Raw genomic sequence first — 24,260 nt, 5'->3', positions numbered from 1 at the left:
GCTTCGCAGCATCCAAGGTGCTGAAGGTGGCCCCGAGTCCAGAAGTGGCAATTTTCAGAGTTGGCGGGGAGGGGGGAATATATACAGGGATAAAAATAGGAAATGCAGGGTGGGTGGGGTGGTGGGGTGTTATTTATCTGCATTTAAGATTTCCTGTTTGGTCTCTTTTTGGTTGTGGTTGTGTTTAACGTATATATATATATATATATATATATAAAATGTCTCAATAAAAATATTTTTTAAAAATGTAGAATCTGTGTGGGTAGAGCTGAGATACACCAAGGGGCAAAAAGCGTTAGTCGATGTAATATAGACCCCCCAACTTGCAGTGATGATGTTGGGAATGGCATTATACAAGAAATTAGAGACGCATGCGATAAAGGAGCATCTGTAATTATGGGTGATTTCAATCTGCACATAGATTGTACAAATCAAATTAGCCACAATTCCATAGAGGAGGAGTGTATATGGAATGGATAATTCTGGACCAAAACGTTGAGGAACCAGCCATCTTAAGAACAAAGAACAAAGAAAATTATAGCACAGGAACAGGCCCTTCGGCCCTCCCAGCCTGCGCCGATCCAGATCCTTTATCTAAACGAATCTTAGGTTGGGTACTGTGTAATGAGAAAAGAATCATCTAGTTGTATGACACTCCTTGGGGATGAGCGACCATAATGTGATAGAATTTTTCATCAAAATGGAGAGAGAGTGAAGTAGTTCATTCTGAGACTCGGTTCCTGAATCGTAATAAAGGAAACAACGATGATATGAGGCGGCTGTTAGCTATGATCGAAATGCAAGCTTTGCTTAAAGGCTTGTCAGTGGATAGGCAATGGCAAACATTCAAGGAGTGCATGGGAGGACTGCAACAATTACTTATTCCTGTCTGGCACAAAAGTAAAATGGGAAAGGTAGTCAATCAATGGCTTCCAAGGGAAATTGGAGATACTATTCGAACCAAGGAGGAAGCATACGAATTGACCAAGAAAAACAACAGGTCTGGAGAATGGGGGCAGTTTAGAATTTAGCAAAGAACCATGGGATTGGTTAAGAAGGGGAAAATGGAGTACAAAAGTAAACTGTAGGAAACATAAAAACTGACTGTAAAAGTTTCTATCGGTACATGAAGAGAAAATAATTGGGGAAGACAAATTATAGTCAGAAACAGGGGAATTTGTAATGGAGAACAAAGAAATGCTGAGCAACTAAATACATACTTTGGTTCTGTCTTCACAAACGGGGACACAAATAAGATAACAGAAATGTTGAGAAATGCAGGATTTGGTGAGAGGGAGGAACCGAAGGAGATTAATATTAGTAGAGAATTTGTTTTAGCAAAATTAACAATTTGATCTAAGGGTTTGTGTGAGCGGGGAACTCCCCACGGGTAAAGAAGGTATTGGGACGGGGACAAACCTAAAGCGCATGGAAACACAGGTAGTATATTCGATGGCTAGAAATCTGGTTGGCAGTCAGGAAACAAAGAGTAGGAATTAATAGGCCTTTTTCAAAATGGCAGGCAGTGAATAGTGATAGTGGATCAGTGTTCGCACCCCAGCTATTCACAATATATATTAATGATATAGATGAGGGAACAAAATGTGATATCTCCAAATTTGGAGATGACACCAAGTTGGGTGGAGAGTGAGCTGTGAGGATGATGCAGAGATTCTTCAGTGTGATTTGGATATGTTGAGCAAGTGGGCGAATGAATGGCAGATCCAGTATAATTTGGATAAATACAAGGTTATCCAGTTTGGTAGGAAACTGGGAAGGCAGATTATGATCTGAATCGCCATAAATTAAGAGAGGGCAACGAGGCCTGGGTGTCCTCGATACCAGTCACTGAAGGTAAGCAAATGGTACAGCAGGCAGTAAAGAAGGCAAATGGTATGCTCGCCTTCATTGCGAGAGGATTTGAGTACAGGAGCAGGGATGTCTTGCTGCAATTATATAGGGCCATGATGACCACACCTGGAATATTGTGTGCAGTTTTGGTACCCTTATCTGAGGAGGATGTTCTTGCTCTACAGGGTGTGCAGCGAAGGTTCAATAGACTGATTCCTGGGACGGCGGGACTGACATATGAAGAGAGATTGAGTCGGTTATGATTGTATTCGCTGGGGTTTGGAAGAACAAGGAGGAATCTCATAGAAACCTATAAAATTTTAACAGGACGAGACAGAGTGGATACAGGAAGGATGTTCCCGATGGTAGATGTGTCCAGAACCAGGTGTCACAGTCCGAGGTTAGGGAATATTTGAGGCCAAAACATTGTGAACGGAATTCTCCGTTGGCTGACACCAAAATCACAAAACACAGTTGGGCGGAGAATAGGCGCCGACGCAAATCGCAATTCCCCATCACCTCAATAATGGCGTCAATGCAGTCCGGAACGCATGTACAGTAAACACCATTTACATATCATTCGTGGGCCTAATCTGGTATTCTCCAGGGCCTCTGAGATTCTCCGTCTCCGACAGGCCAGGTTCCCGATGAGAGGGAGAGTGAGAGGAGGTAGAACACAAAGAGGCGTGACTCTGGGCTCCTGGGCTGGCTGGGATTGGGGCGTCGGTGGGTGATGGAGGAAAAGGGCTGAGTGACCGGGATGACCCCTCAGAACTGGAGCAGTGCCAAAGCATGGACCGCCATTGCCACGGCCTGCAAGGCAGCCATCTGCTACGCATCCCACTGACCTCCCATCTTGGACCCTGGTTTTCAGAGTGACACCGGGCCGCATGGGTGCCCCGACCCTCCATACTCACACCCAACCATCTGCCATACAGCCCCACCCCACCGGGCCACCACTCACTGGCAGCCGACCCAGGATAAGGCCCACTGTCGCCCTGATGGGGATGCCTGATGTGGGCCACGCTGCCTTCCGCTGGCAAGAGCAGTGTCTGCCGACGGTACCCCTGGCATCAGGAACAGGCACCAGGGCCAGAGGTTCCCATGGTGCCGGGGAACGATGGGGCCAGATGTGTGGAAATGGGGGTAGGGGGTGGGGGGAACATGTGGGGGCAGAGCTCGCAGTGTCACCGAGGCCACCATGTAGCCTGTTGGAACTGGTTGGGCATGGGGGGTGCGCACCGTGCTAACAGGTCAGCCTTGCAAACAATGGATATTGGAATTCAACAAACAATAGTGGCCTTCCTGCAAGTCACTGCTGCCCTGCAAGATGCCCTGCGGCTGTCCGAGCTGGAGATGCTGGAGGAGGAAGTTGCAGCAGCAAAGTGTGCAGTAGCAGAGTGTGCCGCAGACGAACAGGAGGTAGCCGCCCAGGATAGAGAACCAGCTGCCCAACAGGCCGAGGAGTAGGAGGTGCAAAGGAGACGCAGCATGAGGCCTTACATGTGCCGGCAGCGTCTAACATTCGAGGAACGGCCGGACCGGGCATGCCGCCGAAGACTCCAGCTCAGTAGGGAGACAGTGCAACGTATCTGCCAGATCATGGCACATCTGTCATCGTGGGGGTATGGGACAGGAAATCCATTTCCAATGGCTGTCAAGGTGCCGATCGCCCTGAACCTTTACGCGATGGGGTCACACTGCCATGGAATGACTGTGGTGACGGTGGTGGGAACAGTTGAGAGGAGGGGGGGTGATGGGGTTGGATCCCAGGCCACCCACAACAATCACCCATTCCCCACACATCTGTTCATCCCCGCACCCCCCGCCCTCCAGCCAGCCCAGACCAACCCAAACCTCACACCCATCTGACAGAGCATGAAGATAGGTTGTAAGTGTGAACAGGTGTTTAATGTGATAACGTATACAGATGTGTTCTCTAGCCTCTATAACTAAACTGTTCCCTGCACCCATCCCAAGTTAACTAGTGTCTAACTTTCTGGCCTTACGGACCTGAATGCTATGTCTTGGTGGATTCCAGACGGTACAGCAGGAGTGCAACCGGCCTTCTGCGATTCCCTCCCTGCAAACTGGGTCCCCATTGGCGGTCATCTTCTTTGGCACTCGGGCCGCACCAGATGCACCAGAGCCAGGAGGGGGGGAGGGGTCTGAGCTGCTGCGGTATTACGGCACCTCCCCATCTCCCTCGGAGTGCACGATGGCCCCTGGGCTACTCTATGGGAGGGGGTGCGAGCAGAGCTAACCCCTGAGGCCCCCCCCCCTCCCAACCTGGTGCTGCCAATCCTGGAGGCCCGCTCTAGTTTCGACCAGAGTCTGCTTGCTCACGGCCAAGGAATGGACCATCTCCGTCTTGGACTGCGCCATATCACCCATTGACTGTGCCACCACCTTCTGGGATTGTGTCACATAAGCCAGTGACTACGCCATCTCCCTCTGGGACTGGATCACCTCTCTCTGTGTCTGCGCCACGTTGGCCAGCACCTGGGCAATTCCTCCAACGTTCCCAGCCATGGACACTATGACTGGACCACGCTTAGGAGCGATACTGCGATTCTCAGGTGGCTCTGGCACGTGGCTGCCTGTGAGGCGGCAACCCTGTCCTGGGCCTCGGCCAGCATCTGCACAATGAGCCCCAGGCTTTGGACATGGTGATCCATAGCCAAAACTGTCATGTTTTGTGGACTGGCCGAAGTGAATGATGAACTACAGAACATGACCTTCCAGTATGACCAACTCCCAACTCCCTGATCACAGGGGCACGTGACAGGTTTACAATGCCACCTAGTGGTTGAAGGTCCTGCATAACATTATGTTCAAACTTGCCTTCTGCATATCATCAAATCTCCTTTCTTTTGTAAAAGAAAATAATTTACAAGCATTAAATTACTTTTTACATTTCATCATGATTTGCATAACTATATACATGTTCAGATAGCTTTGGTTTACTTTACAATCTGTTACAAGTTCAGTGTTTCTGGCTTGCATCTTATTCTTGTGGATCTTCTCAGTGTTTGCTAAACTGGCACAGGTTCTTCATTTCCTTTAATATTTGTCCTTTCCATTTGATTTTCTTCATGTACTAATGTATTATCTTCTTGTGTTTGTTCCGTATGTTCTTCAGATGTTTTAGAACTGTTACATGCTGAATCTGGTGGTTGCATCACACATGGTTTGAGGCATTTCACAGACTCATTGGCAAACCTCTTTATGGATTTGGCTTGCAATCTATCCCTTGCCCCCTTCTTTTTTTAACTCAAGAGTGGTTGCTTCTCTACTTCTGGATTAGCAGAGTTCTCCAACACTTAAAACTGATGCATTCCGTATTGTGTGCCTTTTGTTTGCTTCCTGCATTGTGTAGACATTCATTCTCCTGCACTGTGTGCAATTTCGTATCATTGTAGTGATGTCCCTGAGGATGCCCAGCAAATCTTTCCATTGTGCTCACTCAACACTGCTCTCACATTACTGTAACCGGAGCAGGATTCTCTGGGTCATCCTCCGCGAAGATATCTTCTCATCTTCTGCAACATTTGACTCCTTCTTAATTTATTTTCCTTTGGTAACACCGTCAATACAGGTCTTCCATCATGGAGGTTCTTTATTGCTTCTCTACACATACCATGGAATTAACCTAGTCACGTTATATTTGTAACAGACTGTAAAGTAAAACAAAATATATCTGAACATATATATAGTTACGCATATCATGATGAAATCATGTTACAGAGCGTTATCATTGTCTCATGGTAGATAGGCAGCAGAGTTACTCATGAATAGAAGGTTGCGTACCACACTTCCATACTTGGAAAAGAAGGAGGAGAAAGAAGTTGTACTGCAGGAATTGCGAAACATTAAAGCAAAACAAAAGCAGTTCTATGATAAAGTGTCTGGAACTTTACAACCTCTGAGAAGTGATGGCATTGTGAGAGTATAAGATTCAGGTAGTTGGTCGAGAAAAGCCATTGTACTTGAAGAAATAGCACCTCGTGCCTATAATGTACAGACAGAGGGACAGTTTTTAAAAAAATTTAGATTACCCAATTATTTTTTCCAATTAAGGGGCAATTTAGCATGGCCAATCCACCTACTCTGCACATTTGTGTGTTGTGGGGGCGAAACCCACGCAGACACGGGGAGAATGTGCAAACTCCACAAGGACAGTGACCCAGAGCCGGGATCGAACCTGGGACCTGAGCGCCGAGCGGCGGTTGTGCTAACCACTAGGCCACCGTGCTGCCCTAGAGGGACAGTTTTTAAGAAGAAATCGTCGCGCGCTCTTGAAAACCGGAGAAGACTATTCACAATGTGATGGATGATAAATCTATGTCATCAGCTGCAGTGTCAGCTTGTTCAGCAGTTCCTGAGCATGAGGATCTCATGGAGAACATTGAATCTACAAGTTCTGAGCAGCAAGGTCAAACTTTGAGAAGATCATACTGACTCAGAAGAAAACCTGATCGACTCAATTTGTAGATTTGTACATACTATGCTTGATGTACTTGCATATATTTAATATGTATATATATATATATATATGTTTGTTAAACCAGTTTTAAAAAAATTTAAAGAATAACATTAATACTATTAGACTCACAGGCTAATGATGCCACATGTAAATATACTGATGATAATGTGTTAATTTATTCCTTCAAAAGAAAGGGTGTGTGGGGATATTATGGTTGTGTTGTAATTCAGCGACTGACCAGTAAGAGTCTTATTAGTATATAAGTGAATGTTGGAGTCAAGTGACCTCAGACTGACTGGAGGGCTGGAGAGAGAGGTTGTTAGTGCATGATCATGCTGGTATTCATCTGCTGTTGTATATAGTTGACCCATAGTTCATGTTAATAAATTGTTCATAGATTTAGCCACAAGTATTCTTGTAATATAACTCAGGCCATCTGACAAGAACATTGCAATCTCTTTTCCCCATTTTAAGCATCGTTTTTTATGCCAATCCAAAAAATGATTTTGAGCCTGCCAGAGAGCAAGTGCACATTGTTGAAGAGCATAAAGCAATTACATTTGTCTCAAGGCTTTGTACTGAGCACAGAGACCATCTGGCCAATCTGGACAAAGTGGTCAGATTCACCAACACGACAGTGGAACTCACTGTGATACAGCCTCATATAACAGCCTCCAAAGTAACACAGGCTACTGGCATGAAATTTCAGACAGGTATCATTGTTGTGCAGGGAGCTATTATCTTTTCTCAACTCTTTGCATTTTTCAGTATTATGTGCCCAGTCCTATCCATTTTTCTTGGGACATCATGTTTTTGTGCCATTATTTGCACTTGTAGCTCGACAACCTTACTCACCATACTTTCTGAGTTTACATATGTACAATCTGAACCTCTCTTTATATTCCTCAGTCTTTCTTCATCAGTTCCTATGGAATATTCTAAATTTATGCACTTTAATCCTCTTTTCTACTTCCATATGCTGGAGCCCTATAACTACACATAGTGAACCAACTGCAGTGATATTGATCCCAGTCCTATTGAAGTGCAGCTTGTCCCAGAACTGGTCTGAATGCCCCAAAAATCTGAAGCTCTCTCTCCAAGCTTCAAGCCACACACTGATCCTCCCTATTTTCCTATATTTGCTCTTGCTAGAATACAGCACTGAAAGTAATCCAGCAATTACTACCTTTGCGGTCCTGTTTTTTACCTAGCTGAATATTTGATCCGAGGACCTCAATACCTGTCTTCTCTAGGTCATTAGTATTGACATGTACCACAACTTCTTGCACATTCTCCTCCCCTTGCAACAAATTTGCACCCTCGCTGAGAGTTCTTTACCCTGGCACCAGAGAAGTAACACACCAGGCAGAACATAAGTTACAGAAAAGTCCGTCTGTCCTCCTAACATTGGTGCTATGGAATGCATTCCTTCAAGGGATCATCACTCTCAGCAGCCTTCAATGTCAAGTACCAGCAGAAAGGCTCCTGCACTTCATACCTCTTCGTACTCTTCCAGATGGCCATCCATCTAATATCTTAAACTCTTACTGCCTGTGGGGTGACCACCTCCAAGAGCGTGTAAGGCTCAGCTGGGTTCTGCCAGGATGACTCAGACCTCATTACAATCTTAGTCCAAACAAAGAGTTGAATTCCCGAGGAATATTTGACTTAGTGTGACATCAAGGACCTCTGGCAAATTTGAAGTCAATGAGAAACAGAAGGGAAACTCTCCACTGATTGGAGTCATACTTACCATAGAATAAGATGGTTGTGGTATGAGTGATATATAAGAATGAAGAGATAGAATCCATTCATATTTAGGGTATTATACTTTAGAATTGAGAAAGTTCAAGCATCAATATTTTTTCCTAGAAGCCCTAAAATATACATTGGCAGCACTTGCTGACAGCTTTGGTTTCAACAGACCTCATCTGTACCACACATAAAGTAACACCAGGCCTTTCAAGTTTTCTGCACACTAAGCAAAGATCAGAAAAAGCTCTTTAAAGCTATTTTCAAAGGAACTTTAAAAGCTTTAATGATGGTATTATTCCTCCTTATTTATTCAGGAGCCATTCTTAAGTCTTATCTCAGCAAATTAGAAAATCGGACTTTAAAAATCTATTCTTCCACAAAAAGTTTTAAATCGCTTCTATAGAAATCAAAACAATTGGGGGTCAACAGTAAAGATATTGAAGGCATATTTTGGAACATGGTGACAATGGTACAGCGAGAAAATGAAAATAATTTTAACAAGTAAATAACAGAGAATAGTCAGGACACATCTGAGGGGAAGAGTTAATTAAAAAGGTAACACCTATTGCTGCTAAAGAATAATGTGATTTGATTTAGGGAGGTACAACTGTTCCAGTTTCCTTTCAGAACATCAGATACATTCTAGAAGGGTACTGAGAGGACCCTTGCTCCAGTTGTTGAGTTGTGGATATTGTAAAGCAGACAGTTTCACAGTCCAACTGCCCCAATAACGGATTCACTCTGGATTCAGGTAAGACATTACTTTGAATATAGATGGGCATTCTTAAATTGATTTTAGCTGTGACATTGTATTTTTAAAGTTTTATTTGATTCTGTATTAGAACTAAGACTATGGGTGCAATTCAGCGGCTTCATTCTGCCCAACTTGGTGTCGGGATGAGGCCATTGAATCTTGTAAGAGGCCTCACTTGAGATTCACGATCCTCGAAATGTCTCGTGAGATTCAATGGAATCTTGCAGGCCGTTGCGATTTGGACCTTGTCCTCACTGAGCATGATCCAGATCAAAATATTTAAATTAGCCATTGGACTCACCGGATGCGTTCGCTCAGGGCTCATTGGCTGCACCTGGGAGACCTTGCCAGGGTGCCATTTAGTACTGGGTCCACACAAACGTGGACCAGGTGTAGTGGCACCTGTGGGGGTCATCCAGGCCATTGGAGACCCCAAGAGATTGGGACAGGGGAGGTTGGCACCTTGGCACTGCTAGGCTGGCACCCTGGCAGTGCCACCCAGACACCTTGGCAGGGCCATCCAGCTTGCTAGCAGGAAATCCTGCTAATGGCAGCCTTGGCGGATAGAATCTCCCCAAGTCAAAACAAACGGTAAAGTGCTGTTCAATAGCAGGTGTTTCTCAGCACTGCAACTTTATTTATAATTTATACTTATTAACATTGAGATGTATAATTGTGATGTACTTATCCACTTTAAAGTGTAGTTAAATCATTCTGTAATAAACTTGTAAATAAGTTGACAAAGAATAACATCTTGAAGTCTTCTGCATGCATTATATGAATCCACCTCTCTTGTATTTGATAACTGGCAACTGGCATTCATACCATACAAATGCCAGGCAATGATGATATCCAACAAGATAGAATGTAAACATCTCCCATTGACATTCATTGGCATTACCATCACTGAATCCCCAACCATCAACATCCTAGGGACTACCATTGACCAGAAACATAGCTGGACCAGTTATTACTTCTGTGATTGATTGATTGTTACATGTACTGATGTGTAGTGAAAAGTATTTTTCTGCTGCTAAGGGAACATACACAGTACATACAAAGTAGGCAAAAAAGAATAAACAGCAAAGTACATCGACAAATAAGTAATTGGTTACAATGTGGAACAAGGGCCAAACAAAGCAAATGCAACATGAGCAAGAGCAGCATAGGGTGTTGTGAATTGTGTTCGGACAGGAAACAGATCAGTCCGAGGGAGAGTTGTTGAGAAATATAGTAGCTATGAAGAAAAGGCTGTAATCTGTTCTTATGTCTGAATGTGCGGGTCTTCAGACTTCAGTATCTTCTGCCTGATGTAAGGGTCTGGAAGAGGGCAAAGCCTGAGTCCGAGGGGTCTCTGACAATGCTGTCTGCCTTCCTGAGGCAGCGGAAGGTGTAGACAGATCTTTGGGAGGGTGGCAAGCTTGTGTTATGCTTTGGACTGAGCTCACTACACTTGCAGATCTTGGGCCGAACAGATTCCATACCAAGCTGCGATGCAGCTGGATCGGATGCTCTCTATGGCACATCTGTAGAAGGTTATGAGAGTTGATGCAGGCATTCCGAATTTCTTTCGCTTCCGTAGGAAGTAGAGACGTTGTTGGGCTTTCTTGACTGTTGCATCAACGTGAGTGGAGCAGGACAGACTGTTGGTGATGGTGACCCCCCAGGAACGTAACGCTATCAACCATCTCCACTTCGGAGCAATTGATGTAGATGGGGGCATGTGTCATACTATGCTTCCTGAAGTCGATGATCAGTTCCTTGGTTTTGCTGACATTTAGAGAGCGGTTGTTTTCGGTACATCATGCAACCAAGTGATCTATCTCCCTTCTGTCGTCTGATTCGTCGTTGTTTGAGATATGACCCACCACAGTCGTATCATCCGCAAACACAGAGATCCACAAGAGCAGATCAGAAGCTAGGAAACCTGTGGTGAATTGCTCACCTGCTGACTCACCAAAGTTTATCTGTCATCTACAAGACCCAAGTCAGAACTATTTTTCAATACTCTTACACTTGCCTAGATGATGTGGAGATGCTGGCGTTGGACTGGGGTGAGAACAGTAAGAAGTCTTACAACACCAGGTTAAAGTCCAACATGTTTGTTTCAAACACTAGCTTTCGGAGCACTGCTCCTTCCTCAGGTGAATATTCACCTGAGGAAGGAGCAGTGCTCCGAAAGCTAGTGTTTGAAACAAACATAGAACATAGAACAATACAGCGCAGTACGGGCCCTTCGGCCCTCGATGTTGCGCCGACCTGTGAAACCATCTGAAGCCTATATGACCTACACTATTCCATTTTCATCCATATGTCTATCCAGTGACCACTTAAATGCCCTTAAAGTAGGCGAGTCTACTACTGTTGCAGGCAGGGCGTTCCACTCCCCTACTACTCTCTGAGTAAAGAAACTGCCTCTGACATCTGTCCTATATCTATCACCCCTCAATTTAAAGCTATGTCCCCTCGTGTTGGTCATCACCATCCGAGGAAAAAGACTCTCACTGTCCACCCTATCTAACCCTCTGACTATCTTATATGTCTCTATTAAGTCACCTCTCAGCCTTCTCCTCTCTAACGAAAACAACCTCAAGTCCCTGAGCCTTTCCTCGTAAGACCTTCCCTCCATACCAGGCAACATCCTAGTAAATCTCCTCTGAACCCTTCCAAAGCTTCCACATCCTTCCTATAATGTGGTGACCAGAACTGCACGCAGTACTCCAGGTGCGGCCGCACCAGAGTTATGTACAGCTGCAGCATGACCTTGTGGTTCCGAAACTCAATCCCCCTGCTTATAAAGGCTAGCACACCATATGCCTTCTTAACAGCCCTATTAACCTGGGTGGCAACTTTCAGGGATTTATGTACCTGGATGCCGAGATCTCTCTGTTCATCTACACTACCAAGAATCTTGCCATTAGCCCAGTACTCTGCATTCCTGTTACTCCTTCCAAAGTGAACCACCTCACACTTTCCGCATTAAACTCCATCTGCCACCTCTCAGCCCAGCTCTGCAGCTTATCTATGTCCCTCTGTATCCTATAACATCCTTCAGCACTATCCACAACTCCACCGACCTTCGTGTCATCTGCAAATTTACTAACCCATCCTTCTACACCCTCTTCCAGGTCATTTATAAAAATGACAAACAGCACTGGCCCCAAAACAGATCCTTGCGGTACACCACTAGTAACTGAACTCCAGGATGAACATTTGCCATCAACCACCACCCTCTGTCTTCTTTCAGCTAGCCAATTACTGATCCAAACCGCTAATCACCTTCAATCCCATACTTCCTTATTTTCTGCAATAGCCTACCGTGGGGAACCTTATCAAACGCCTTACTGAAATCCATATACACCACATCAACAGCTTTACCCTGATCCACCTGTTTGGTCACCTTCTCAAAAAACTCAATAAGGTTTGTGAGGCATGACCTACCCTTCACAAAACCGTGTTGACTATCGCTAATCAACTTGTTCTTTTCAAGATGATTATAAACCCTATCTCTTATAACCTTTTCCAACATTTTACCCACAACTGAAGTAAGGCTCACAGGTCTATAATTACCAGGGTTGTCTCTACTCCCCTTCTTGAACAAGGGGACAACATTTGCTATCCTCCAGTCTTCCGGCACTATTCCTGTCGACAAAGACGACATAAAGATCAAGGACAAAGGCTCTGCAATCTCCTCCCTGGCTTCCCAGAGAATCCTAGGATAAATCCCATCTGGCCCAGGGGACTTATCTATTTTGACATTTTCCAAAATTGATAACACCTCCTCCTTTTGAACCTCAATTCCATCTAGCCTGGTCGACTGAACCTGAGTGTTCTCCTCGACAACATTGTCTTTCTCCAGTGTAAACACTGACGAAAAATATCCATTTAACGCTTCCCCTATCTCCTCTGATTCCACACACAACTTTCCACTACTATCCTTGATTGGCCCTAATCTTACTCTAGTCATTCTTTTGTTCCTGATATACCTATAGAAAGCCTTAGGGTTTTCCTTGATCCTATCCGCCAACGACTTTTCGTGTCCTCTCCTCGCTCTTCTTAACTCTCCCTTTAGGTCCTTCCTGGCTAACTTGTAACTCTCAAGTGCCCTAACTGAGCCTTCATGTCTCATCCTAACATAAGCCTTCTTCTTCCTCTTGACAAGTGCTTCAATTTCCTTAGTAAACCACGGTTCCCTTGCTCGACAACTTCCTCCCTGCCTGACAGGTACATACTTATCAAGGACACGCAGTAGCTGTTCCTTGAAAAAGCTCCACATTTCAATTGTACCCATCCCTGCAGTTTCCTTCCCCATCCTATACATCCTAAATCTTGCCGAATAGCATCATAATTGCCTTTCCCCCAGCTATAATTCTTGCCTTGCGGTATATACCTATCCCTGCCCATTGCTAAAGTAAACATAACCGAGTTGTGATCACTATCACCAAAGTGCTCACCTACATCTAAATCTAACACCTGGCCGGGTTCATTACCCAGTACCAAATCCAATGTGGCCTCGCCCCTTGTTGGCCTGTCTACATACTGTGTCAGAAAACCCTCCTGCACACACTGTACAAAAACTGACCCATCTATAGTACTCAAACTATAGTATTTCCAGTCAATATTTGGAAAGTTAAAGTCCCCCATAACAACTACCCTGTTACTCTCGCTCCTGTCAAGAATCATCTTTGCAATCCTTTCTTCTACATCTCTGGAACTATTCGGAGGTCTATAGACAACTCCCAACAGGGTGACCTCTCCTCTCCTGTTCCTAACCTCGGCCCATACTACCTCAGTAGACGAGTCCTCAAACGTCCTTTCTACCGCCGTAATACTTTCCTTGATTAACAATGCCACACCCCCCCTCTTTTACCATCTTCTCTGTTCTTACAGAAACATCTAAATCCTGGAACCTGCAACAACCATTCCTGTCCCTGCTCTACCCATGTCTCCGAAATCGCCACAACATCAAGATCCCAGGTACCAACCCATGCTGCAAGCTCACCCACCTTATTCCGGATGCTCCTGGCGTGGAAGTAGACACACTTCAAACCAGCGTCTTGCTTGCCGGTGCCCTCTTTCGAACTTTTAACCCTATCCCTGACCTCACTACTCTCAACATCCTGTACACTGGGACTACAATTTAGGTTCCCATCCCCCTGCTGAATTAGTTTAAAGCCCCCGAAGAGCATTAGCAAATCTCCCCCCCAGGATATTGGTACCCCTCTGGTTCAGGTGAAGACCATCCTGTTTGTAGAGGTCCCACCTACCCCAGAATGAGCCGCAATTATCCAGGAAACCAAAACCCTCCCTCCTGCACTATCCCTGTAGCCACGTGTTCAACTCCTCTCTCTCCTTATTTCTCACTTCGCTAGCACGTGGCATGGGTAACAACCCAGAGATAACAACTCTATTTGTTCTAGCTCTCAGCTTCCACCCTAGCTCCCTGAATTTCTGTCTCAAATCCCCATCTCTCTTCCTACCTATGTCGTTGGTACCTATGTGGACCACGACTTGGGGCTGCTCCCCCTCCCCCTTAAGGATCCCAAAAACACGATCAGAGACATCACGAACCCTGGCACCTGGGAGGCAACACACCAACCGTGAGTCTCTTTCGTTCCCACAGAACCTCCTGTCTGTTCCTCTAACTATGGAGTCCCCAATGACAAGTGCTCTGTTCCTCTTCTCCCTTCCCTTCTGAGCAACAGGGACAGACTCTGTGCCAGAGACCTGTGCCCTATTGCTTACCCCTGGTAAGTCGTCCCCCGCAACAGTATCCAATACGGTATACTTGTTATAGAGGGGAACAACCACAGGGGATCCCTGCACTGCCTGCCGGTTCCCTCTCCCTCCCCTGACGGTAACCCATCTACCTTCTTCTTTTACCTGAGGTGTGACTACCTCCCTATAACTCCTCTCAATAACCTCCTCCGCCTCCCGAATGATCCGAAGTTCATCCAGCTCCAGCTCCAGGTCCCTAATGCGGCTCTCGAGGAGATGGAGTTGGGTGCACTTCCCGCAGATGTAGTCAGCAGGGACACTAGAGGTGACCCTTTCCTCCCACATTCTGCAGGAGGAACATTCAACTGCCCTAGCCTCCATTCCCACTGAACTAACTTCCCAACTACTGAAAAATAAAAATTAAAAACTTGTTAGTTTAGCAATCCAACGGACAGAACTTTATTTTGGTTAGAGGAGGAGGATGGGTGGGAGACACTACGTAAGTAGTGTTTCGGGGAAAGCTGTCACTCGAGAACAGCCCCTTTACAAACCACCTTCAACTTACGCTGACCGCACTGCACGTATGCAACGTTGGACTTTAACCTGGTGTTGTAAGACTTCTTACTTGCCTTGATGACTGCAGTTCCAACAACACTGAACAACGCAATCCAGGACAAAGCAGCCTGTTTGCTGGGCATCCATTCCCTCCACCACCGGCATACACTGGCAGCAGTGTGTGCCATTTAAATGATGTACTGCAGCAACTCAATAATACTTTTTTAACAGTACCAAACCTGAATGCAACATTTCACCCAGCTGCCAGTAAGAAAATGGGGCTGCTCAATTGTTCAATTCTGACTAAGGTGAGTGTGCTGCCAACTGCGGCACGGCCACATCCTAATAATTAATAATCTGTCATGATGAATTAGATTTTATTTGTTCAAAACAAAATAAAATACAAAGATGAGCGAGAATGAAATGCACGGCACAGAAAGGAAATACAGTTTTACTAAAGAGCCCGGCAATGTTTAGCAGAAAAATCAGCATGTTGACTCATGAGTGGAAAGGTGGCACAGTTTCATTGAGATTTAACCAGATGTCTGTGTAAAATTACTATAGCAGGCCTGGGATCTGCAATCCTCTGATAACATCATGATGTATACCAAAGTCAAATGCCTTAACAATTAGGCCACCCTTGAATCATCACCCAATAGATCAGACATCTTAGTTCATGCTTCCTGATAATGCCCAATGCCCAATGATGTAATCACGCGTGTGCAAGTTGATAATAGCGATTGGAATTACGTCTGCAATCGCTCTGCGCATGCCCGAACCACTGTACATCTCAGCAGCAGTGGCAACACTGTCAGTGAAGTATATTATCATTTCTTCGTTGTTACCTGGAACTCATTCGCAAATAGCATCGTAGGTTTACCTACACCACATGGACTGCAGCAGGCAGCTCACTACCACCTTTTCATGCACAATTAGGATGGACAGTAAATGCTGGTCTTGTCAGTAATGCTCACATTCCATGAATTAATTTATAAAAATCAATAAAACCAAACAGTTCTTAAAGTTTCATCATTTCCATCAGATAAAAAGCTCTTGAATTCACACTGGTGTTTTACTTTGTGGTGTTACTAAAACACAAATGAAAAAAATAAGTAGTCCTGTTCTACAGGATTTATTTTTTCATGGAATGCCAATATCAAAGGCCATACATGAAGTAACAAAGACTATAAATTTACAGGGCCCTTTATTTTATGTGATTTCCAATTTAATGGAACATGTCCACGTATTCCAACAATTTCAGAAAGAGTTGTTTTATTTTGCAAAAGCTGCTCTTCCTTCTCCTAATTTTTCTATTACACTGACCTGAAATTGGTCCATGAAGTGTGAGAGTGATAGTTGCAGCTACTGAAGAAATTAGCTGCCCATCTTTTCTGTTCGCATCATCTGCCGAAACATATATTTCTTTCACTTGCTGGATTAATTTGTATTTTCTAGATTGGCTAAATATTCTCAATTTCTTTATTCCTTGTATTTTGTGTTCATTTTTAAAAAAATATTTTTATTCTACTCCTTTTTCACATTTTGTCCCAAATTTATACCCAACAATAAACAATAATCAGTAACAAATGTAATGTCAATCCCCATATCAATAACAATGATCCCATCCTCCCACCAAACCCCGAGAATTGATGTGATCCAATTCTCGAAAGTGCATAATGAATAACACCATGAATTGTAGAACCCCTCCATCCTTCCCCTCAGTTCAAATTTGACCTTTTCAAGCGTCACAAATTCCAGCAGGTCCCATGCCACACCAGGGCACAGGGTGGAGAGGTTGATCTCCACCCTAACAGGATCTGCATCAATGAGGCGAAGGCTACAACATCTGTCTCTGCACCCGTTTCCAACCCCGGCTGGTCCGACACCCCGAATATGGCCTCCCGAAGACCCGGGTCCAATTTCACTTGCACCACTTTTGAGATTACTTTAAAACCTCCTTCCAGCAATCCTCCAGCTTTGGACAAGACCAAAACATATTAACGTGGTTTGCAGGGCCCCCACCGCAACATTCACACACATGTTCTACCGCCTCAAAGAGCCGGCTCATCCTCACCCTTGTAAGGGGTGCTCTCTACACCACCTTCAGCTGTATCAGCCCCAACCTCGCACACGAGGTGGAGGCTTTCATCTTCCGGATCACCTCACACCAGAACCCCTCCTCCATACCCTCTCCCAGCTCTTTCTCTCACTTTGCCTTGATTCCTTCTAGCGGCGCCATCCCATCCTCCAGAATAGCCCCGTAAACCACCAAAACTACCCCCTTCTCCAGTCCTCCTGTCGTCAGTACCTCCTCCAGGAAGCAGGCTCTACTGGGAAGATCTATATCTCCTTTCTGGCATTCTCGAACCTGCATCTATCTAAATATTTCCCCATACTTCTCAACGACGCTATTACTACAGGACTCCCTGAGTATCTCCCGGGGCCGTCGGGAGCAGCACTGTCGCTAGCACCTTCAATCCCGACCACCTGCCCAAACTCTCCTCCATTCTGAACCATTGGGAGCAACCCCTCTGACCCAGCTCCATACCTTCTCCACATTCGCCGCCCAGTAATAATACATCAGGTTAAGAAGACCCAAACCCCCTGCCTGCTTTCCCTCCCCATATGAACGAAATAATCATCCCTTCAGTCTCTCTGAAAAATGCCTTTGGCAGGAAAATCGGCAGGCATTGAAAAATAAACAGGAATTGCAGCGTATTTTGTGTACATTAACTGAAAACAACATGCTCATATACCTACAGAACATGTTTTTTTGTGCAAAGCGGTGTAATCCAAATGTAAGTTGCCAGAATTTGAAGCCTTATTCAGATACACCAGGGGCTGAATTCTCTCTCCCGCTGCGCCACTTTTCCGCCTCGACCCGTCAGCAGGATTCTCCGTTCCGCCAGCTGGCCAATGGGGTTTCCCATTGTGGGGCAGCCCCACGCCGTCGGGAAACCCCCGGGCGCCGGCAAAACGGAGAATCACGCCGGCCGAGAATCCTGGCCCAGAGCTTTGCCTATAATCATACAAAACTAATGGGCAGGAAAATATCAGTTGGTCCCTTAAGTCTCCTCCATTCACTTTTTAAAAAATTTAGAATACCTGATTAAGTTTTTCCAAATAAGGAGCAATTTAGCATGGCCAATACACCTACCCTGCACATTTTTGGGTTGTGGGGGCTAAACCCACGCAACCAAGGGGAGAATGTGCAAACTCCACATGGACAGTGACCCAGAGCCAGGACCAAACCTGGAACCTCGGCACCGTGAGACAGCAGTGCTAACCACTGCGCCACCGTGCTGCCCTTTAGTCTCCCCCATTCACAATGACTAGATACTGCCCACCCTCCACCTGAATCTATTTAACTTCTTTTAGAGCCAATAGGGAAAGAAACATGGACAATTTCTCTTTAACATATTCTTGGCTCACTAATGCTCACTTTATGATCTGCCAGAACCAGTGACTTGAGGCCTCACTGCAGCCTCAGTCTCAATGTGGACACAATCTGACTTCCAGAGGTGATTGCCCTTCACATCAATGCCTCATTTGACGAGTATGGCACCAAGGAAACTGAGTGAAGTTAATACAAATGTTGGCTGGAGTTATACCTAGCAGAAAGGAAGATGATTCTGGTTGATAGTGATCAATCATCTGAGCTCCAGGACATCGCTGCAGGATTTAATCAGGGAATCATCTTAGGCTCAACTATCTCCAGTTGTTTCATCAAATACCTACTTCCATCATAAGAACATGCCTACCGAGCATTTGCTGATGATTTCACAGTGTTTGACTCCTTTCACAATTCTTCAGATGATGAAGCAGTCCATTCCAGCATTTCAGCGTGCCTTCAACATCATCCAGGCTTGTGCTGATAAGCGGCAAGTAATATTTGTGCCACACAGGTCTCAGAGAATGATAATCTCCAGTTTTCACTGTCTAGGATACCCATTTTCACACACAGGTTGCTGGCAGAATTGAAATGAAACTTCAATTGAAAAATAGTTCTGGATAACAGAATGGAATATAAAATAGGCAATTCCCAGCAGATGGAAAAGAAAATAACAGAATAATAATCAATCTCTTCAGTTTGTCAGTTATTATGATCCTGGATCAGACCCCAACAATGGCTAGGATACTGGACAGAAACTCCAATATTTTATTTTAACTTTGAAAGACTGTGAGCAAAGGATATCTTGCTCCAGGAGTGATTTCACAAAGAAAAGGGATATGGTGTATTAAAACAAACTTTATTACGAACACAATTTAAAATATCTTTAACACCACACCAGAAAATAACTCATAATTAACCCTTAAACAATGCTAATGAATACAGTGAATACAGTAACCTTTAACTACTGTGTTTATTCCCACTGAAACAATAAAACTAAACATCTTGGGCTGGATTCTCCATTCCTGCATCTAAGTGCTGACGCCAACAGAGGATCCGTGGAGTTCCACGATGGGAAAATCGGCACCACACCCGCACCAAATCCGCTACCGGTGAGGGACTAGCACCGGCGCCACGTGAAACATCCGCAGAACACGTGGAAAACAGTGGGAGAATCGGTGGGTCCGTGCTGGACATGCACAGGGTTGACAAGCTGCAGCCGCGCGTACACTATACACCCCCCAACACTCACACTGACTGCGCCCGTAAAGATCGCGCCGATCGTGCTGGACCCTGTACCCCTCCACCCCAACACCACAGCCCACTTCCTGGCCGCCCCCCCACCACTGCCCCCAGCCCTGGCAGAAGCCCCCCTGGCCAGCGGCGAAGTATGACGGTGCTGGACACTGTCCGTACACCCTCTCTCTCTCCGTAGCTGGCATGGCAGGTCCACGGCTGTTGAGACCACATGTGAACCGCGCCCTCGGGAACTCGACCCATCGGAGGCGGAGCATCGCAGGTGGGCCCAATAATGAGATGCAAACGTGGTTGCAACTGCGTGCATCTCACGTCACAATGATGCTGTTTTGGAGGGGGCGGAGCATCGCAACATAGCGTCAAACCGCAATTTCGGCATTGGGAGCTATCCTCCATCCGACCGTCGTTCTCGATTTCGGCATCGGGCAATGGAGAATCTCGCCCCTCAGCTTTCAATCTACTACTAAAAACAATTAGCACCCAGGAATATCTGCTGTACAGAGATGTTCTTTGAGACTGTTTCAAAGGAAAAACCTGAATCCTTTCTGAACCATGCAGAAACTCTGCCTGTTTTTCTTCAAAAGCTGTTTCAGCTTGTTTCAGCCCACCCTTTAAAATGACATAGAAATATCAAAAATAGAAGAAGGAGAAGGTCATTCGGCCCTTTGTGCCTGCTCCGCCATTGATTATGTTCATGGCTGATCTTCACATTCAATACCCTGATCCTGCCTTCTCACAATATTCCTTGATCCCTTTAGACCCAAGGTGATTCTGAACTGCTTGAAAAGACTGCTAATCTGTCAACTGGCACATATTTAAATGAACAGCAGTGAGAGCAAAATGCTGGACTTCTGCTCACAGCTCCATCTAGAATTCAACTGACCTGCTTTTCTGCAAAATGCCTGATATCTTAGTTCCACCCAGTAACTACATCATTTTACCAAGCTGAAATCTAACTAACTCCACAGGGAATCTCCCCTTAATCCAAATAAAACTGCATTAGCCCAAGATTTTTTACGATGCCTTAATTGCACCCTTAGCTCTCAACCTGTCAAACCAGGATTCATTTAAAACATGACTGAAGCAGTCACGTAGTAACTTAGCTGTTTAACCTTTACTGCATCAAATACCAATGATAGAATATATCTGAAATTCTTATATTCATCACGAAGCTACTGTGCATTAATTGTTAAATAAATGAGGTTTCCAAAAACAATTAGTTCTCACGGAATGACGTATTGCAGTGACAATAGTGAAAGTCAAAGTGAAAGTGAAAGTCAACAGTATGTAACAGTTTGTACAAGTGTGTTTTTTGAAAATTTATAAGGTGGTGCTTAGCCCATATCAACTACTACATAATTTTATACTGCATCTGTTAACTGAAAAGCAAAACTAAATAAACAAATATTATTCCTGTTAATCTGTTATTTGCCTACTCAGAATTTTTACACTTACTTGTAATTTGACTTAATTGCTCGTAAAAGAACTGAGTTCTGATTTCATTACAATTGAACATGTAACAGATTAAACATTTCTTATTGAACAGTAATACAAATGCCAATCATTTCAAGACAGATTCTCTAGTTTTGCTGCATTATTCTCCACAAAATGTGTAGTGAATTCAAGACAGAAGCCTGGAGACACACAATGTATTTTTTAATAATCTGCAAGCTACATCAATCAAGGCAAAATAATTATTGATCAATGCAATCACACAAAATAGTTATTGATCAATGCAATCACACACGAAATACAAATTAAACCACTATGTGTGTTAATCTCAGTATTATTTTGAGTATTGTCCATGTTTTCTTCATGGGTTTATTTACCTGTAGCACTAATTTTGCATAAAACAGCTTAGAAAGTACACAGGTTTCTTGAACTGAAACTGATATTGCATTTTAGTGCAACAAATGTCCTCACAAAAAACAAATGCATTCCAAATTGTAGAAAATAATGAAGATAACAAAGGGAAATGAAGATGGGTGGGAGGAGATTCATGCGAAGCATAAACACCAACGTGGTTCTGTTGAGTGTAATGAACCTTTAAGCCAATGAACAATCTTTTCTGTTATTGTCTATTACAAAGTTTTAGGGTAATCTCTGCAATATACAGATCTCATGGCAACAAGGATAATGTTAAATTGGCATAAGTAGATAATTATAAAAACTTTAAAATATGAGCAAGGTACGAGGTACAAAAATTCTAGAATATACAAATAAGCAATTCTGAAGTATCATTTATATCGGCTACCTGTAACTGCAAATAAAAACAACTCAGATAATTCATATTTTCAGTGACATGAACTTCTAAATATGCTACCATTTTCTTTGACTTTTTAAGATATGTTTGGAGGTTGGCAATATTTTAAAGCAAACATTACCTAAATATTTATATCATGTCAGTACTTTAGTTGTTACATATAGCACAAGGCCACAAAATTGCCTTTCCAAGATGTCAATTAGATCACGCATTTATCGATAAAATGCACTAATGATCTCTGCTTTTGTTGCTGCAAGATTAAAAGTCTTGCAATTTTACATATAAGTAAATACACAGATTGTATGAGAATTTTGTGCTATGTGTGCATGCCCCAGTTGTATTGGGTGTTGAATCTTAAAGGGACTGCTACAGGCCACTCTTGACAAAGTCTGTTTCAAAATATATTTTTGTGGGGTCAGGAAGAATATTCCTGCTCGCTGACGCGCTGACAGCCTACTCTTCCTCTCCTTCCTGGATCCACATTCCCCTATTTCTAACAGCCAGCTTCATGCAAAATGTTGGTTGATTTTCTGCCATTCAAAGAGGTAACCTGTGTTTGGTACCTGCAGCTCAACACGAAAATTGAAATGAGGCCGAAATCTGAAAACGGACTTGCTTTGCGCTGACATTAAAAAATCATCTTCCCAATATCAAAGTAAATTCTGTTTGGTGAAAATTACTCAATATATAAATAATGTTACTTACCAGCTCACTGCCAGCTCGTGTACTTTCAAAGTCTTTGTCATTTTGCATCCACCTGATCTGAGCAAATTACTGGGAGAGCCTTTCATTTGAGCAAGGTATGGGTTCACTCTTGTGTCAATTGGAAATTCAGAATCCTATTCATAAAAAGGGAATAAATTAATTTTCTGGTTTTCTCGAACCATTGGGCAAACATATCCAATTATTTATTTAATCTGTTCAAAAAAAAGTTCAAACTAATTGCTAAGAATTGTCATGTTGATAGTTAACTTCAAACAGTATACTAAATACAACTAAAAACAAAATTTTCACTATTCTCTATGACTAAAAATAGGACAATAAGACATAGGATGAAAAGCAGGCAATTCTGCCTATCCAGTCTGCTCTGGATGACTGATCTGAAATGATAATCCACAACTCTACTTTTCTGCTTTATCCCCATTGATTCCTTTATTGATTTAAAATCAGCTGATCTAGCTGTGTACATAGAATTTTATTTAATGTAATCCTGAGAGCCACCAACTCATTTTTGTACTTACATTGACAAATTACAATATCACTTGTTGTTGAGACACAGAAAACAGTAGTTCAAAGCTGAGGCTCCACTGTTGATACTTAGCATGTAAACTTGTATCATCATCAAGGAAGATAACTGACCATGAGAAAATGACTGGCCATTCTTCATAGTCTTAAAATACACACAAAATTAATTTTATTTACCCACTTGATATTTCACCACAGCTCTGAATTGTTCCTGTTTTCAATTCTACTGAAAGTCAATACTAAACTACAACACAGCACGGAGAACAGAAAATAAACTTCAGTTTATCGAATATGTAAATAGATTTCTATGATCCCACATTTTCAAATTTGTGAATGTTTAATTTTACATCAAAATACAATTTGCTCCTTCTCCAATGACATAATGGGCAGCACGGTAGCACAAGTGGATAGCATTGTAGCTTCACAGCGCCAGGGTCCCAGGTTCGATTCCCCGCTGGGTCACTGTCTGTGCAGAGTCTGCACATTCTCCCCGTGTCTGCGTGGGTTTCCTCCGGGTCCTCCGGTTTCCTCCCACAGCCCAAAGACGTGCAGGTTAGATGGATTGGTCATTATAAATTGCCCTTAGTGACCAAAAAGGTTAGGAGGGGTTATTGGTTTACGGGGATAGGGTGGATGTGAGGGCTTAAGTCGGTCAGTGCAGACTCGATGGGCCGAATAGCCTCCTTCTGCATTGTATGTTCAATGTTCTATGTTGTATAACTTACCTTGCACTCTTTTTGTCTAATGTCACCCTCCTACATGCAAGATCTATGATGGCGAAATTCAATTTGCACCAAAAAGCAATTAAAGATAGCTACAGCAGACAACATGTGTGCATTATGATGTTGGTGAAAGGTACTTGCGAAAGTGAAACATGTGGTCCATTTGAATAGGTTTTGCAAACTGCCAGGACACGCACACCATCACATTATTCTACCCCAACATAAACAATCTCTCACCAGGGCATACAATTTACAAACTCCTT

At 43.8% G+C, this 24,260-nt stretch overlaps 1 protein-coding gene across 1 annotated transcript in view; it reads right to left on the bottom strand.

Moving 5' to 3' along the window:
- Positions 1–24,260, bottom strand: part of LOC119962275 (sperm-associated antigen 16 protein-like) — a 1,248,392-nt gene that overhangs the window by 1,071,207 nt on the left and 152,925 nt on the right. The window contains exon 7 of the mRNA XM_038790262.1: positions 22,736–22,869. Coding sequence (XP_038646190.1) covers positions 22,736–22,869 — 134 coding nt within the window. The remainder of the gene's footprint in view (positions 1–22,735; positions 22,870–24,260) is intronic.

The sequence above is a fragment of the Scyliorhinus canicula genome, chromosome 2 (assembly GCF_902713615.1).
Source record: "Scyliorhinus canicula chromosome 2, sScyCan1.1, whole genome shotgun sequence".
NCBI lineage: Eukaryota > Metazoa > Chordata > Chondrichthyes > Carcharhiniformes > Scyliorhinidae > Scyliorhinus > Scyliorhinus canicula.
This window is presented reverse-complemented; position numbering and strand designations above follow the sequence as displayed.